Below are 19,295 nucleotides of genomic sequence, written 5' to 3'. Positions count from 1 at the left end.
ACACTGCTTTATCTTCCCCAAGTTTTATGGTGCATAAAATTTCACCACTGCAGAATTTTTCCTGTGAGCTGATGTTTGGTCATGTTTGCCATCCCTCTTTGAAAATGTAAATATCAGTGGGAAACATAACAAGCCTCTAATGATGCAGCGTAAGTCAGTTTCCTTACTTTCAATGACAGGATAAGCCTTTGGCCAAAGAGGCCTAAAAACTTTAAAAGTAAAGGTGAACAAAAATGATCCAGGCCAACTTCCCCTTGGTTCACACTGGAAGTTTTCTTTAACATAGCTTTTTAAAAGCTGCGGTATTACCCATTCCCCTTGAGTGCTTTACTTACTCAGAGTGACACCTGTTGAATTTGGCAAAAGATGGTTCAGGTCCCAGAAGAGTGTTCAGTAATTTCATTTTTTCTGGTGTATAAAATATAAAAATTAACTTCCTGAAAGTTATGATCTTCTAAAAATATCATCTTTGGAAGAACGCTTTGTTCACTAAATCTTCCAATTTCTTTTTTGAGATGTTGGCAAGATATTTATTTACCTGTTAATTGGCCTACTTATTTTTTCATTCACCCATTTACTTATTATAGCCAGTGACGCCTTCACTCTTGCTGGGCAGCGATCAAGTTCAGTACCTCATTCTCCAAGAATTCTTCCCCCCAAGTCTCTTGGTATTGAGCGAATCCATTTCAGAAAGTCGTCCGTCAATGAACAGTTTGTGGATACCAGGCAGTCCAGGTGAGATACCAGGTAGTCCAGGTGAGAGGTCGTATCGTCAGTAAGGTTAATGCCTCACAGCTAGGAAAATTTTCCTCCAAAATGCAATATATGGTTGATACATTTTTACATGTTTTTATTTATCCTTCCAAAAGATGTTATCTTGTAAAACTAGGACATAGAAACTAACCCAGTTATTTGTTGTTCACAGCAAATGAAAATGTTTTAAGTAAGTCTTTTAAAATGCATTTGACCATTTCCTTGACTTTAAAGTCTATTTGATCTATATTAACTTACAGGGACATTAATTATCATCTGGATTTGGACATACTGTCCACAGTTCAGTTTCATAGTCACTGGTCTAAGGAAATTGTCACTAAAGTCCACTCTGCCAAACCAAGTAGCAGGACTGATTTGCAGTCCTGCAAATACACATGGAACTTAAACTCCTAATCTGTAAAATAGATAATCCAAGCATTTTCCCAGATATCTCAGGTAAATATTATCAGGGCAGTGAGACCAGGTTTTAGAAACATGACAGACCAGTGGTTCCCAGAATTTGGTTGTATGGATCAATCCTTAAAAAACAAACAGTTACCAGCTGTTTGCTTTGCCTAAAAAGAAATTTTCCAACAGATTGAGTGTGGCAGCTCATACCTATAATCCCAGCACTTTTAGGAGTCCAAGGTTGGGAGGATCACTTGAGCTCAAGAGTTGGAGACCAGTCTGGGCAACCTAATGAAGCCCCATCTCTACAAATTGTATAGACAGAGTCTCTTTGTGTCACTCAGGCTGGAGTGCAGTGGTGTAATCTCAGCTCACTGCAACCTCTGCCTCCTAGGTTCAAGCAATTCTCCCACCTCAGCCTCTCAAGTAACTGGGATTACAGGCACGTACCACCACACCTGGCTAATTTTTATATTTTTAGTAGAGACAGGGTCTCACCATGTTGGCCAGGCTGGTCTTGAACTCCTGACCTCAGGTGATCCAACCACCTCAGTCTCCCAAAGTGCTGGGATTACAGGCATAAGCCACTGTGCCCAGCCCAAAATTTTTTTTTCAATTAACCAGACATGGTGTTGCATATCTGTAGTCCTAGCTACTTGGGAGACCGAAGCAGGAGAATTGCTTGAGCCCAGGATTTCACGATTGAAGTGAACTATGATCGTGTCACTGCACCCCAGCCTGGGCAACAGAGCAAGATGCTGTCTCAGAAAAAAAAAGAAAAGAAAAAGAAAACAAAAAAACGTTCAAACAAATAGCACCATGAATCCATGAAAGAAATGACATTTTTATATCAAAAATATATTCACTATCATTGTTGTAGTAATACTAATCAAATGAAGTTAACATTTCACTTAATGTTAATTTCATTTTATATTAACTTCATATAACATTTCTATTGAGCACTTACTTTTTTTTTTTTTTTTCCCGAGACAGAGTCTCGCTCTGTCACCCAGGCTGGAATGCAGTGGCGCCATCTTGGCTCACTGCATCCTTCGCCTTTCGGGTTCAAGCGGTTCTTCCCCCTCAGCCTCCCAAGTAGCTGGGACTCAGACGCCTGCCACCACACCTGGCTAATTTTTGTATTTTTAGTAGAGATAGAGTTTCATCATGTTGGCCAGGCTGGACTTAAACTCCTGACCTCAGGTGATCCGCCCACTTCGGCCTTGCAAAGTGCTAGGATTACAGGCATAAGTCACTGCGCCTGGCCACTATTGGGTACTTACTGTGTCCCAGATACTGTTTATGTTTTTCCTAGGTAATTTATTAATGAATTTAAACTTCACGACAACCCTGATAGTGTTACTACTGTCATTACCCTTTACAGATAAGCACACTGAGGGCCAGGGACCGTGAATAACTTCTTTGGGTTCATCAGCTAGTAAACATGGGAATCAAGGTTTGAACCTAGGTAGCCTAGAACTTGGCAGGATCCAAAGCTTGCGATCTGATTTCACTGAATATGTTATACCGCATCTCAGCAAAGATGGGAAGTATTTGCTCTACAAGGGCCAAAAATAAAAATCAAAAAAAATTTAAATAAAGGAAATTATTCTCAAAATCAAGGTAGATTATTAGATTATTCAAGTTAGATAAATTGTGACTTATGAAAATATAACCTATACATTGTTATATTTCTATTTTATTTTATTTTATTTATTTTATTTTTTGAGATGGAGTCTCACTCAGCCGCCCAGGCTGGAGTGCAGTGGTGGGATCTCGGCTCACTCCAAGCTCCGCCTCCCAGGTTCACGCCATTCTCCTGCCTCTGGCTCTTGAGTAGCTGGGACTACAGGCACCCGCCACCACGTCCGGCTAATTTTTTTGTATTTTTAGTAGAGACGATGTTTCACTGTATTAGCCAGGATGGTCTTGATCTCCTGACCTTGTGATCCACCCACGTCGGCCTCCCAAAGTGCTGTGATTACAGGTTTGAGCCACCGCACCCGGTCACATTGTTATATTTCTAATTTGTTAAAGGCCAGTGAAAACTTTATCACATATCAGCCCAGTTTGTGGATTAGCATTTAGGAACTTTTGCCTGAAATGGTAAGAGATCCAAGGAGCTACAGCTGTGCTAGCCAGTTTAATTAAAAGTAAATAAAATTTAAAATTTGGTTCCTTAGTCATGCTAGCCACAATTCAAATGCTCAGCAGCCACATGTGGCTAGTGGCTATCATATTGGTCAGAACAGACACAGGACATTTTCATCACTGCAGAAAGTCCTGTTGGATAACATGAGACAAGTGAGCTTCTTATGTTAGGGAAAACAAAGCTATTTCAGCAAAAGGAAGAATTATAGCTGGGAATCATTGTCTTAAAAATTATTATACCCACATCTCCAGTCACTTACGATGGACTTGCTCTTTGATCCAGCAATTTCACTTAGGAATTTTACTACCGAATCGACTGACTACATGTAGGATGCTCATTATAACCTTGCTACACTAATGGCAAATTGAAAACAAAGTACGTGTTCAACTAGTGGATTATTTAAACAAATTATGGTAAATCCATACAATAAAATGCTATGCAGTCATTAAAATAACACTGTAGACAAATATTAAGCAACATAAAATGTTAGATACAACTTAACTTTTTAAAAAATGAGTGTTGAAAAAGAATATATAGTAAATCTCATGTTTTCTTGTTAAAAAATAAATACGTACGTTTATATATAGATACATGCTTATAAGTTTATGTGCTTAGGAAAAATAATCTGTAAACATTTAGTGTTGACTGGCTATATATAAGGTATCAGATTATATAGGCGGTGGCTCAGAGCGCCTGTAATCCCAGCACTTTGGGAGGCTGCGGGGGGCAGATTACTTGAGGTCAGCAGTTCAAAAACAGCCTGGTCAACATGGTGAAACCCCGTCTGTACTAAAAATACAAAAACAAACAAACAAACAAACAAAAGATTAGCCAGGCATGGTGGTGCACACCTGTAATTCCAACTACTTGGGAGGCTGAGGTGGGAGGATCACTTGAACCCAGGAGCCGGAGGTTGCAGTGAACCAAGATCGTGCCACTCTCCTCAGGCCTGGGTGACAGAGTGAGACTCCATCTAAAAAAAGATTATAGACATTTAAATTTTTCTTTTTATCTGTTTTTTTTAATCTATTTTTAAAGTTTTCTCTAATGAACTTAGACTTGCTTTTGTAGTAAGTAAAATTTGATCAAAATTATTTTTAGTTAAAAAAAATTAACTTCCATCCTGGCTAACATGGTGAATCCCTGTCTCAACTAAAAATACAGAAAAATTAGCCAAGTGTGGTGGCGGGTGCCTGTAGTCCCAGCTACTCAGGAGGCTGAGGCAGGAGAATGGCATGAACCCGGGGGGCAGAGCTTGCGGTGAGCTGAGATCACGCCACTGCACTCCAGCCTGGGGGATAGAGCGAGACTCCCTCTCAAAAGAAAAAATTAACTTCAAATTGTGTTGTCACTGTGCTGGGAAGTAGACATAGTGATTTAAGGATGTTGCTCTTATTCCAGGGACCAGCAAACAACAGCCCAGTGGCCAAATCCATCCTGCTGTTTTTGTGTAGCCCATGAGTTAAGAATGGTTTTTATATTTTTAGGTAGCTGGTGGTGGGGGGATCAAAAGCAACATTTTATGACATGTAAAAATGATATGAAATTTAGCATCCATAGGTCATTTTCTTGGAACACGGCCACACCCATTCTCTTACATATTATCCATGGCTGCTTTTGCACTGCAAGGGCAGAGTTGAGTAGTCGCTATAGACACCATCTGGCCCACTAGGCCAATAACTATTTAGTAATCTAGACTGTTTACAAAAAAGGAGTGAACTGAATTATACATCCATCCCTGTTCACTACCAAGATTTGATCATCTAAGGACTGTTTTGAATGTTCAGGTGCCTACATAAACAGCTCTAGTTGCTTTGAGTCTTTTTATTCATTGTACTCTTTATTAAAAGTCCTTCTTTCCCTACATATTTGTGACTCAGACCATATATGCTTCCCCTAAAACTCATCTAGAACAGAGCAGGAAGTGTCCTGGTGGTTTAGTGAACCACAAAGACGCCCTTCCTATCTTTCTCCTTATTTTCCCTTTCCTTGGGCTTCTAGTAAATTTCCTATCTGCTTATGACAAGTTTGCCAGAGATGCTGAGAGACTCATCATTTCCTGAATTCTTTTTATCATCACAGAGAAATGCTGTCGACACACAGCAGCCCTTACAAAACTCTGGAGAGGCGGCCCCAGGGAGGACGAAGCATGCCCACCACGCCAGTTCTTACCCGAAACGCCTACAGCAGCAGCCACTTGGAGTAAGAGAGCTTCATTCTCATTGCTTTAGCTGTGTTGATTTTTGCTTTGAGGTTCTGTCTTTGTTGTGTTTTTTAATCATTTCAAGTGACTTTCTATAGCAGGACCTTGTTTTATGGTTTTACATTTTCTGCTAACTTATGGTTTCAAATATGTTGGCAAAGAAAATGTATTTGACTTGTTCAAATATACATTAGATTTTTAGTACCTTAATTTCCCCAGTCACGTATTACCATTCATTATTCAATGGTGAGGATGAAGTTAGTAACAATAGCACCATTTGGAAATGTTTGTGAGTGCTGTGCTAAATGTTTTATATGCACTGGATTATTTAGTCCCTACAGCAAGCCTTTTGTGAGGTAGATATTAGATATTGTTTTCATCATCATCTTACAAAGGAGTAAGCAAGATTCAGAGAGGTTAAATATCTGCCCTGAGCTCATACAGCTGGGAAATAGCAGTGCCATGACTCAGCGCAGACACCCCGACCTCCACTTGAATGTACCATATCTTCATATCCTCTAGGAAGACAGGACCCTCCAAAGACACGTTGGGTTTTTTTTGGTTTTGTTTTTGTTTTTTCCGGGCTCTGATGCAAGCTGTGCATCCTCAGTCTATGTCTTTCCCTACCCTCAAGGAAGGATTTTGCTTGTGCAACTAACAGAACCTGGTTCTTTTCTCATTTTGACTATGGTAATGAATTTACGTGTGAGTCAATAGATTTAGTGAACAAATGGGTTCTGTTGTGCCGTCAGCTTTGGCAACCTTCAAAGTCCTATTGTAATTCACGAGCTGGTCAGTCATTCAGCATGTTATTCTTTTTTCCTATTTGGGTCCTCCTTTTCTTCTTGGTATTGACAAATTTGCCTTTCTCCTCTTTCAGACCCGAATCTTCATCTCAGCACTGCCGCCAGCGGAGTGGAAGCCTGGAGTCCCAGTCCCACCTGCTCTCCGAGATGGACAGTGATAAGCCATTTTTCTCCCTCTCCAAATCCCAAAGAAGCAGCAGCACAGAAATCCTCGATGATGGGTCTTCTTATACAAGCCAGTCAAGCACAGAGTATTGCTGTGTGACACCAGTTACAGGCCCCTATTACACCACCCAGACCCTGGACACTCGCACCAGGGGTCGGAGGAGGTCAAAGAAACAGAATGTTTCTACTTCAAATTCAGGAAGCATGCCCAACCTAGCACAAAAGGATAGTTTGAGGAATGGTGTCTACTCAAAGAGTCAGGAGCCACCGTCTTCCAGTTACTACATTGCCGGGTACACGCCCTATGCAGAGTGTGACTTTTATTACAGTGGTGGTTATGTCTATGAGAATGACACCGAGGGACAGTATAGCGTCAACCCTTCCTACCGGTCCTCAGCCCACTATGGATATGAGCACCAGAGGGACTACAGCAGATCCTTTCACGAAGATGAGGTCGACCGGGTACCCCATAACCCATATGCAACTCTCCGGCTGCCAAGAAAGGCTGCCACAAAATCGGAGCACATCACCAAAAATATCCACAAGGCCTTAGTCGCCGAGCACTTGCGTGGCTGGTACCAGCGGGCCACTGGGCAGAAGGATCAGGGGCACAGCCTGCAGACCAGCTTTGACTCAGACAGGGGATCACAGAGATGCCTGGGGTTTGCGGGGCTGCAAGTACCTTGTTCTCCAAGCAGTCGTGCATCCTCCTATTCTTCAGGTGAGAATACTGTAAAAACACGCGACACCTGGATTTTATTTACATCATGTTTCCTGCCCACCCAGAACCACTTCACGGATCATGAGACCAGTACTCAAGGTCAAAAGAGTGGCAACCATTCAGTGGTGGAACCCCACAATAAGAATTTCCAACTTAAAAACAGTTCTTTCCAGCTCTCCAAAGAACTCATGAGTCTAATGAGTTCACGTGAGTCTAATGAAGCAAATTGTAGATTCAAATCCAGCAAATATTGATTGAGCACGTACTCTCTGTACTGCCCGGTGTTAGGTCTTTTGTTGTTGTTGTTGTTGTTGTTTTTGAGACAGAGTCTTGCTCTGTTGCCCAAGCTGGAATGTGTTAGGGGTTTCACTTGCTTTATCTTTTTGGGATTTACATTGACAGGTTCATCTCTTAAATGTGTTCACGTCATTGAGGTTTGATATTTTTAAAGAATAAACCCTCAGGTAAGCAGAAAACATTAGAATTATACATCCATTATTGTTCACCACCAAGATTCAATCATCTAAGGACTGTTTTGAATGCTCAGGTGCCTGCATAAGGCTCATAAAAATCCCGACAGGACCTGGCATTGACTAAGCACTGTTCTAAGTCATTTGCTTTTTTTTTTTTTTTTGGTAGAAACAGGGCTTAGGTCTGGTCTTGCTACGTTGCCCAGTCTGGTCTCAAACTCCTGGCCTCAAGCAACCCTCCTGCCTTGGCCTTCCAAAGTGTTGGGATTACATGCAATAGCCACAGTGCCTGGCCATGCATACTGTAATTCAGTATTCATATATACCTATGTTACGGTTGACTTAAGGGATTTTCAAAGATAATTTTTTTTAGAGATGTTTCCTTTTTACCCTTGATATTGACTTTGGCCCCTAACTCTGCTAACATTTGTGGAGGACTTCCTGCCTACTCCCAGTTGTGCTAGGTACTTTAAGTAGAGAAAGAGAAGATAGGGGAGGCTCTGTGTGTGGTTTTATTTATTCAGCAAATGAGCAGGCACGTTCAAAATGTGGAGGGCCCAGTGTTGAACTAGTTCCTGGTCACGATGAACTCAGAGTCAGCAGCCAGAAGAATGTTTAAAAATTAAGCAATTTTAAAACTCTGAGAAATGATTTAAACCTCGGAGAAATTCTCAAACTGCCAGAAAACCTATAGGTCATGAGTCTCGTCTTCTCTCTTATTAGCATGACACCTTAGTGAGACATAGTATAAGGATTCCTGAGTCATTGCATAATAGTCAAGTGAAAACTACACCTGTAAAAGTTTCATATACTTGTTGACAAGAGGCGTTTCCATGGAGATTGCTATTTGGGTTCAAGTTTTCTCCTATTTGTGCAGGACTTTGGACTTCCACTAGGGCTGTCCCATCTATTACCACATCTAACATATGAAAGGGCTTCTGTAATTATTTCTTATTTATGGCTCTGACCTAGAAAACACCTTTCTTCCTCTTAAAGTTCAAGATGTGAGAAACTTTCACAGGTCAAACCTGGGCAGGATGGGCAGAGTACTACAAGGGAAAAACCAAGCAAGGAGGGCTGAGATGCGTGTGGACGGTCACTGCAGCACGGGACTGGGGTGGCGCCCAGGGGAAGCAGGTGTAACTGAGGAACCTCAACATTCCTAACTGTTAGCTTAGTAAAGGTGAGATGGAAGTGAAGCTTCCTGTTTCAGACCTGGTGTGAGCCTTGCTGACAGCAGCAAGATGTGGCCCCACAGACCAAAAGGCATCACTCTTTAAAGAACTACAGGGATGGAATCAGTACTCCCAGAAATCCCTTCTGGAATTCCCCTCATTTCTGTCTCCACTTTATAACTGCAGAAATGTATTACAACAGGCAGGCGTCATTCTCATGGAGAGATAAATTTCCAGTTATTTGCTAGATTAGTCCTGGCTTTGTAGTCCCTTCCAGCCACCTGAAGGCTCTCTCGGTGGACTCAGTTTTAGTAATGACAACTACTATTTGTTGGCAGCTTACTAGATGCCACGCACATTCAGCACATTACGTGCAGTCTCCTATTTAGTGTATGCAACAGTTCTATATAGTGATTGCTATTGTTATGCTTATTGTTACTATCCTAATTTTGCCACTTAGGCAACTCTGGCTACAGAGTTTAAATAACCCAAGTCCAGAAGCTACTAAGTGGTGGGGTGGGGATTCTATCCTAGCTCAGCTTTTTTTTTTTTTTCTTTTTTAAAGAGGCAGAGTCTCAGTCTGTCAACCACGTTGGAGTGAAGTGACACCATTATAGCTCACTCAGTCTCAAACTCCTTGGCTCAAGATCCTCCCGCCTCAGCCTCCCAAGTAGCTAGGACTACAAGTACGCACCACCATGCCTGGCTGATTATATTTTTTTTTTGTAGAGACTGGGCTCTGTTTCCCAGGCTGGTCTCCAACCCCTAGCCGCAAGTGATCTTTCCACCTCAGCGTCCCAAAGTGCTGGGATTACAACCGTGAGCCATCACACCCAGCCCGCTAGCTCTGACATCTTAACCACCAAGGCTCAGAGCCTCTGATTTACAGTTCGGAAATGGCTTGGAAGCTCAAACTGAGAGTGTTACATCAGTTAGTCAAAACCTCATGACATCCAGGGCCACAGATGAGTTTTGAAATGTGTTTGTCCCATAGTGATCACAGGCACTTTGTGGGGATGAGAGAGAAGAGAAGTAGGTCTGAAGCCAGAAACAGGAAATGGAAAAGAGATGGAAAAGAGCAGTGCTAGTTTCTGAGTCTTGGGCGAGCATCATGGCGTTGTGGTTACCTTGTCCATCCTAGGCATGGAGCAGAACTGGTTTTATAGAGAGGACAACAAACACCCAGTGATGAGGCATTTGTTGGGCTTTGCTCCCAAATTATGCCCTTGTCTTGTTCCAGTTCAGTTCCTCTGTAGAACTAAATCCCTTCTTTCTGAATTCCTTCCTGTGCTAGTTACCACCTCGCCTCCCCGACCCCACGCCCCCCACACACACTTTTTTAAGACAAAAAATAGCCTTGATCTTGCTAGTGGCCAGTGTTGTCTTTGGCTGAAGAATAGTCAAGTCTCAATACGTCAACTTATGGAACACATTTCCTCCAAGGCCTCTGACAAACCAGAATCATCATCTCACCTTTGTAACACCATAGCATGAATGGGAAGGTTCTCACAATATATGAGAATTGTTTTCTTGCTTGTCTTTTCAGTTTTTTAAAAAATTATTTATGTATTATTATTATTTTCTTTTTGGGGATAGGATCTCGCTTGGTGGCCCAGGCTGGAGTGCAGTGGTGCAAACATGGCTCACTGTAGCCTTGACTTCCCAGGCTTGAGTGATCCTCCCGTCTCAGCTTCCCAAGTAGCTGGGACTACAGGTGTGCACCACCATGCCAGGCTAATTGTTGTATCTTTTGCGGAGATGGGGTTTTGCCATGTTGCTGAGGCTGGCCTTGAACTCAGGGGCTCAAGCGATCCCCCCTTGACTTCTTTGACTTGACTTCCCAAAGTGTTGGGATTACAGGCTTTTGCCACTGAGCCTGACCTAAAATTATTTTTATTATGTTTATTTATTTTTTTATTTTGAGACAGAGTCTCACTCTGTTACCAAGGCTGGAGTACAGTGGCGTGATCTTGGTTCACTGCAACTTCTACTTCCTGGGCTCAAGCAATTCTCCTGTCTCAGTCTCCTGAGTCGCTGGGATTATAGGCACGCACCACCATGCCTGGCTAATTTTTGTATTTTTTGGTAGAGACAGGGTTTCACCATATTGGCCAGGCTGGTCTCGAACTCTTAGCTTCAAGTGGTCCTCCCGCCTTGGCCTGCCAAAGTGCTGGGATTACAGGCTTGAGCCACTGTGCCTGACCCCAACCTAAATTATTTTTTGAATTGACAAATTTATCTTTCAATTAATCTCATTCTCAATAATAATATTAATAGTTATCATTTATTGAGTGCTTACTCTGTATCAGTATAGTGCTAAAGATTTTCATAATTACTTTAATCCTGGCATCATACCCATACAGAATATATTAATGTTATTATCCCTACTCTATAGATGAGGAAACTGAGGCTTAAAGAGGATAAACTACTTGCCTAAGGTCACATAGCCAGGAATTCACTAAATTGGAATAGGAACTCTGTTACTTCAAACCCTCTTAAATCTCTACTCTGACAAAGCTGATTGCAGTGTTCATCTGAATGACCTTAACAATTTTTCACTTTTAATATTTCCATTAATTTTATCTTTTTCCATTTTTATTTCCAGTGTCTTCGACAAATGCTTCTGGGAACTGGAGGACCCAGTTAACCATAGGGCTATCGGATTATGAGACTCCAGCACATTCTTCTTACACCAGCTGCTATGGCAGTGTCTATAATCCTTTACCCTCTCCAAGCAGGTGAGGAGGCGGTGCTTGAAAATCCTAGGAGCCTGTTCCAGTTCAAAAGAATTAAAGGATCCTAATTTACAAATGTCATATAATCTAGTTCAGGGGTTGGCAAACTATGGCCTGTGGGCCAAATCCAGCTGCCACCTGTTTTGGTAAATAAAGTTTCATTGGAGAATAGCCACACTCATTCACTTACATGTTCTCTATGGCTGTTTTTGCACTATGAGGGCAGAGCTCAGTAGTTGCACCAAAGCCAAAAATATCTGGCCACCACAGCCAAAAAGTGTCTGGCCTTTAAGAAAAAGTTTGCTAACCCCTAATCTAACTCATTCAAATTTGACCCTGTTCTTCAGTATTACATTGAATTCTTGTATATTTCCTCTAATGTTTACAAAGAACTACTTGCACAGACACCAAAGCCAAAAATATCTGGCCTTTAAGAAAAAGTTTGCTAACCCCTCATCTAACGCCGTTCTTTAGTGTGTACATTGAATTCTGAGTCTGAAGCTTTTTTAAAAAAATTATTGTACTTGAAATCCTGTTAGTGATAAATCCATTTAAGTCTCCTTTGAAACCTTGCAGGAAAAATATCTCTACTTCAGGAAAGGCTGTTAATACCAAGGTTCCTTAGACAGTTGGTAGGCTGGATTTCAAACATTTGCTGCCTTTTTTGTCTGATCCTATGTTTGTTATGAAGCAACAGACACAGCCAGCTGTCCTGTTTGTCTGTAAAAGTAGTTCTTTGTAAACATTAGAGGAAATGTACAAGAGCAATTTGTTAAAATTGATTTTTTTAAAAAATTGCAGACTCTGAATTACTTTTTATTTTTTTTTATTTTTTATTTTTTTTGAGGTGGAGTCTCGCTCTGTTGCCCGGACTGGAGTGCAGTGGCCAGATCTCAGCTCACTGCAAGCTCCGCCTCCCGGGTTTACGCCATTCTCCTGCCTCAGCCTCCCGAGTAGCTGGGACTACAGGCACCCGCCACCTCGCCCGGCTAGTTTTTGTATTTTTAGTAGAGACGGGGTTTCACCGTGTTAGCCAGGATGGTCTCGATCTCCTGACCTCGTGATCCGCCCGTCTCAGCCTCCCAAAGTGCTGGGATTACAGGCTTGAGCCACCGCGCCCGGCATTGAATTACTTTTTAAAAAGTTCTTGTTATACACAGGAATTAAGTTTGAAGAGGTCATTTATCTCTTTTACTTTCCCACAAAAGATAATCCACACCCATGGTACCACGAAGTAGGGCATTTTCTGTTTTTTTAGAATGTGTAATTTTGATTTCTTTAAGTCATATTGCTTCAGGCACAGAAGACTTATACAGACTACAACTTATAAAGGTTTCTATGCTGGCAAATTTGAGAATTAAGCAGTTTCTTATCAAGGCACTCACTGTTACAAGCAAATTGGAAATATTCAGCCCCAAATGCCTTATTTTTTTTTTTTCTCCACATTCAGTGGGAGTTTTTCTTGGCTTGAAATATTAAGCCAATTGTCTCAGCTAAACAAAGGGTATACTCAAAATAGAATTTTAATGAAAATATACTTCAGAAGATGTCAAATAGCTTGGACTTCTGTAAATAATGTTTGAAAATGAGTTAGGAGCAAGAACCAACATGACTGGCCTAAAATTTGAGCCGAACCTTTTCAGTTTAGTTCTAACCGTTTTTTAATAATATATTTGCAAATTATTTTCATGTTTGTGTAATTTTACTTGCCTTTTTGTTGACTCAGAAATGATAATACAGTTTTTAGTGCATTACGCAGTTCTAATATCCTTAACACTACTGTCATTGGACTCAGGGAGTGTTAAGCATTTTTAGAGAAAATCTGTTTTTACAAAGTCTGCTCATATATATCAGACAGCCCAAGATGGCTTGATAGGGGATCAGAGGGGGCATAACATACAGGAAATTAGAAGCTATTTAAAAATCCCTATTGTGTGTTTGTGTATGCGTGTGCATATATGAGCTCATGGTGGAAATTTTATAATAAAGAGATAAATAAGTAGGAAATAAATTAGCCATAATTCTACCATCCAGAGATAGCAGCTCTTAACATTTTGGCATATTTTCGCCATTTTTCTCTGTCCATTTAACATGGAATGATATTGTACATACAGTTTTATATCTTACATTGTACATGAAATTCTACATTTCCATGTTTTAGAAAACTTAACATCATAACATAACCATGTTCCCTTGTGTTTTAAAACTCTTTAAACCTTATTTTATATGACCAATATGATATTCCCCTCAAATGAACCCTAATTTACTTAGCAGCTCCTCATTTTTTGAAGTTTTTTTTTTTTTTGAGAGGCTTTTAGATTTTTCTTTCTTTTTCTTATTAAGGTACTGCAGCTATTTTTTACTTTTTTTCTTTCCCAAGATGGAGCCTTGTTGTGTTGCCCAGGTTGGAGTACAGTGGTGTGATCTCGGCTCACTGCAACCTCTGCCACCCAGATTCAAGTGATTCTCCTGCCTGAGCCTCCCAAGTAGCTGAGATTACAGGAGCGTACCACCATATCTGGCTAATTTTTGTATTTTTAATAGAGACGGGGTTTTGCCATGTTGGCCAGGCTGGTCTCAAACTCCTGACCTCGTGATCTGCCCACCTCGGCCTCCCAAAGTGCTAGGATTACAGGAGTGAACCATGGCGCTCAGCCCAGTATTGCAGCTGTTAACATCTTTGTCCAAAATATGTGTCTGAATCCCAGATTATTTTCATAGGATACATTCCAATAACTAGAGTTAGTGGATTAAATTGAAAAGTGTATTTTTTAAAGCTCTTGTTTTCCAGAAAGATTTGCCACTTTGCTCTTATGGCCACAGAGATATGGAAGTGCTTATTCCCATCCATTTGTTTATTTAGGATTCTTTTTAGGGTACAGTCTGATCAATTTAACTTAACCTATTAACAAGGCAAGGGTAGTAACAATCATCCATAAAGCTTTAGAAATTTGTTCTAAAATTCTGTAAATTGTTTTTATGAAAACATGATTTTTAAAATAAGAGGGAATTAGGTTTTAAGATAAAAATGAAAAACTAGATTTTTCCCTTAAGCCGAAGATTTGAAATGCATAGCAATATATTAGTGTTTTGTTGTTTTTTAAAATCAAGTGTATATTATTTAAAGTTCCTTTGCCCTAGAGTATCCAAGTCTTAAAATTATAGAAAAGTACTAATTTTTACCAATAAATTTTTTTTTCTAGTACAGTTGGCATAATTGTCATTAGCATAAACTTTCCAAAGTAGAAATGTTGAAGCTACCTAGTACATAATACAGTGAAATTCTTGGCTCTACTGCTGCAAACTGTATTTCCAAATAACTTTTTTTCTTTCACCTCCTATTTTCCATTCCCTTTCCCCTTTCCTATCTAACTCTATTACTAGGCAAAACCAAGGGCTTCTATCCCCAAGAATGGTTGTGTCTCCAGAAATGAGATCAGTTGTAAATTCTCTTTTGCTAAGTGTAGCCAGCTGTAGTAAGTACAGTACCTCTAATCTGTGTGTTGCTTCTTGCATAGCAGGAGTTTTGCTTGCACTGACTGATGTGTGAAAATATGAAATCTGCCTTTGTTTTTTATGTTACATGAAAACACTAAAAACCTTTATTTCCAAAGCTCTTCTTCCAAAGACTTTAAAAAAAAAAATCACCTTTACTAAAATACTTTGGAATGTAAAAGCAAAAAGCAATCAACTAACTATCTAATCTCTCTTAACCTACCGTGACAGTAATGTGGTTTTGCTTATCAGAATGGTTTGTATGATAGGATGCTCTCACTTGGAATTGCCATCTAAATATGCCTATGATTTTTAAATGTGATGCTGTTTCCTGGGTCACTTCCAATTATGCCTGACCCATAAGCCCTAGGGATATCATGTATGTCCCTACATGCCCCTGCCACCTTCTGAATGTATTATTTTGTCCCTGAGGAAAGCATCTAGCATATTCCCTTAATTTGAAGAATACTTAAAATGTGATTGTCACAATATACTTTTAAAAAGTTAAAAATATAACTGTCACACAAATAAAAATGAACATGGGCCAAATATTTATTGAACTCATTGATAAGTGAACTAGCAGAATGATAAAGCTGGTTCAAAGAGAATTCAAGACACTGAAAGAGAGAATGTTGGAAAAGACTACTAAATGAGATACAAAACCAGTTAATGTCCTATAGGGCAATAAAACTGTAACCATAATCTTTTTTACTAGACAAGTTATTTGTATTGCTTTGAGACAAAAACCTACAAGTTAACATGTAACTTAATACAATCTGGGTCCTGATCAATGGTAAATACAAGTTAAACAAAGGTATGTCTTTCCAGAGAATTAAATAATCCTTTTTATGGGCCTATTAAACAATGCTCCAGTTTGACATTGAAAGAACATGCAATCATCCTTCTACTTTGCCTTATCTCTACATTTTGGGAAATTTTTCTTAACAGTGCTTCCTACTAACTTCTTTAAATGTAGTAGTCTTTGTGCTGTGGGGACAAAAATATGGCCACAAGTAGTAACTTTTCTGGTTTTCTTTAATAGACAATACACAGAAATCAGTCAACTGGATGGTACAGATGGAAACCGGCTGGAAGACAGCCTGGAGAGTAGTGAGCAGAGACTCTTTTGGCATGAAGATTCAAAGCCTGGAACATTAGTCTGAACTGCAGTTGGACCTCTTGACCAAGCACTGCGTTCTCACACTAGTGTGCCTTGCAAATCGTATTCGTCTTCTGAGAGGATGTTCGTTTTAGAAACCTAAAGACATCAAAGGTTGAAGAGAAGACTTAGTTGCCCTGGAAGTGAATCAGTGAATCACACACGAAGCCCCACAAAGCCCCTGAAGGAGGATTTGGCCTTTCAAACTCTAGGCACTAACCTAACTGCAGGGTCTGCCCACATGTTGAAGTCCTGTCAAGAGAGGACTCAGTGTGAAGCCTTCATCAATAGCAAGCACTTTTTAAGGGAATAAGAGATGTTAAAGGCAAACCTCAAAACCATGAAAGGGCGTTCAGGATGTCCCATGGCAATAAAGACGGGAAATCTCAGAGCACAATTCAGCAGGATGAGAGAAGGGGAACCAGAAGCTCCAGAGTCATTGCTCACATCAGAGTTTGAATTTGCGAGCTGACAAAGAATAACATGCTCTTTCTACACAGACATGGACAATTTAGACAGTATTGGAAAATTACTTGAAGCTGGATTTTCATGAAGTTCTGAATGAGTGTAAATGTTTTTTAGGATATTATAAAGAGCGATGTTTTTCATAAGTACCATAAAATGGGTTCTGGAAAAACTTATTACCATAGCATCCTGTAATATAATTTATGGTAGCAGATTGGGGAAAATGAAGCAGCCCACTGAATAATTGACAAAGTCTGCTTGGAGAATGTTCTAAGGTACAATATCATTGAGCTCCTTTTTCCTTTCTCCACTAATTGCATGATGAGCTATTGTTCTGGCTGGTAATTCTCCAACTCGACTGTCATATGAAGTGGCAGACTTAATATGGAAAGTTTTTATAATTATCAATTTGAAAAATTATTTTAAGATGATACAGAAGGCATCCAAAACAACAGAAAAAAAAAAAAAAAGCCACGTCGTTTTAGATGAATTGCGTGCCTTAAAATGGTGAACGTTAGAAAATTAAACAAGTCTGGATTCCACAAGTAGTTCCAAGTCACCAAGTGATAAAAACAAGGTTAACATTAAAAAACAACAGCAACAACGACAAAAAACTCCAAGCTGCAGTGGATTTAATTATGAGGCTAAAACTACCTCATACTTTCCTTGGAAGAACTAATTAGCTATGGTTTATTGTACGGTTTTGTTTGTTTGTTTTTTAAAGCAAATTATTGCCATATTCCCGTTTGATCTTTTTTGTCATCTTTGTTTCAAAATTCCATAAAAGGTGCTCCTTTCCCCCCTCTTTTATACAAGTTTCTTGTTCATATTGTGAATAGAAAAGTTTCTGAACAACTTTTTTGGAACATTTTCTATCAATATTCCAAAGCATGTAATATATACATAAAAATAATTTGTTAAACTGGTCCTTAGTCATTTGTATAATTAGAAATGAAGTTTGGGGGAAAATTTTGGAAAAACAAGCAAAAAAATAACTTATTCCTTTTTTGCATATTTGTATAGCCTTCTAGAAACAGAAATAACCCTTTTGCATATTCTTTTATTGTTCTGACTTTTCAAGACCTATTATTTTTTTACATAGGTCAATAAACGAAAGGTGTGCTACTGAAAATGTTTACGTATTCTTCCATTTTTGTCAGGGCTTCATGTGAAGCAGGTCGCAGTGCTCTACTTCGAGTTATCATACTGGGCAAGATTTCGGATTTTTAGTTATAGTATTACCATATTTTATTCCAGGTTGTACATTTTTAAATATTTACATTTGAAAACAGGGTTCATCTTTTGATTGACGGCACATTCTGCTTGAATTGGCAGTTTTTTCTTAATAGTACATTAAAAATAATGCTGTGTCTTACAATAAAGTTGCCTTAGAATTGATGAAATACAGTAGTTTGTCTCACTGAGGATGACTGATGAGAATTTTTAGGTTTTTTCATCTTGGGAATGTTGTTTATTTGTAGCAGGTAATTTATACTCATTTCACAGACTGGCAAAAAGGTCTTCTAAATTCAAGAAATTAGTTCTCTGACATCCTTTAATCCTACATAATGCAGAGAAGGGAGTGGAAATGAAATATAGGGAGACCTTAATATTTCCATACATGTATCTTGCATAAAATAACATTTTTCTGTTCCGGAAATGGTATGATTACAATTGCAAGTATGCCTTGAAAGGGCAAGTATCACTTGGCTCCCAAAGAGGAAAAGAAGGTATAGAAATGGAAGCTCAGGGCCAGGCATGGTGGCTTACACCTGTAATCCCAGCACTTTGGGAGGCCAAGGTGGGAGGATTGCTTGAGCTCAAGAGTTCAAGACCAGCCTGGGCAACATGGTGAAACCCTGTCTCTATGAAAATACAAATATTAGCCAGTCATGTTGATGTGTGCCTGTAATCTCAGCTACTTGGGAGACTGAGCTGTGAGGATGGCTTGAGCCCAGGAGGCGGAGGTTGCAGCGAGCCAGGATCGTGTCACTGCATTCCAGCCCGGGCAATAGAGCCAGACATTGTCTCAAGAGGGAAAAAAAAAAAAGGAAGAAAGAAATGGAAGCTCAGCAATCCTATTGCATGGATTTGTTCGTCTCTTTTGAAAAACATTTCTCAACCACATTGGTGTTAAACCAATTAAACTACGTCGTTATTTATTAAAAGCCAAAAAGTGACAAAAGTACATTATTCAACATGTAAGTTTCCTCTTTTTTATTACAAAATACCATATACTCATGGTAAAAATTTGAAATGCAAAACCAAAATAGTACATAACAAAAACATAATCGTGCCCATTAGCCTAACTCTCAGATATGATAATTTACTGTATATTTGTTTGGATTTTTTTCTATGCATATAGCAATTTTTTTTTTTTTTTTTTTTTGAGACAGAGTCTCACTCTGTCACCGGGGCTGGAGTGCAGTGGCCGGATCTCAGCTCACTGTAAGCTCCGCCTCCCGGGTTTATGCCATTCTCCTGCCTCCGCCTCCCGAGTAGCTGGGACTACAGGCGCCCGCCACGTCGCCCGGCTAGTTTTGTGTATTTTTTAGTAGAGACGGGGTTTCACCGTGTTAGCCAGGATG

General features: G+C 39.8%; 1 protein-coding gene across 4 annotated transcripts in view; it reads left to right on the top strand.

The window, feature by feature from the left end:
- The window catches only part of FRMD4B (FERM domain containing 4B), a 360,856-nt gene extending 342,751 nt beyond the window's left edge, over positions 1 to 18,105 (top strand). For all 4 annotated transcript variants that reach the window (XM_033210405.1, XM_033210403.1, XM_033210404.1 and 1 more), the window contains 5 exons: positions 588 to 735; positions 5,396 to 5,515; positions 6,397 to 7,208; positions 11,459 to 11,591; positions 16,126 to 18,105. In XM_033210405.1, coding sequence (XP_033066296.1) covers positions 588 to 735; positions 5,396 to 5,515; positions 6,397 to 7,208; positions 11,459 to 11,591; positions 16,126 to 16,246 — 1,334 coding nt within the window. In that variant the 3' untranslated portion in view covers positions 16,247 to 18,105. The remainder of the gene's footprint in view (positions 1 to 587; positions 736 to 5,395; positions 5,516 to 6,396; positions 7,209 to 11,458; positions 11,592 to 16,125) is intronic.
- Positions 18,106 to 19,295: the final 1,190 nt, after the last annotated feature.

The sequence above is a fragment of the Trachypithecus francoisi genome, unplaced genomic scaffold, assembly GCF_009764315.1.
Source record: "Trachypithecus francoisi isolate TF-2019V2 unplaced genomic scaffold, Tfra_2.0 Lachesis_group0, whole genome shotgun sequence".
NCBI classification, from domain to species: Eukaryota; Metazoa; Chordata; class Mammalia; order Primates; family Cercopithecidae; genus Trachypithecus; species Trachypithecus francoisi.
The sequence above is the reverse complement of the archived record's forward strand: the minus strand, read 5'-3'. Positions and strand labels throughout refer to the sequence as shown.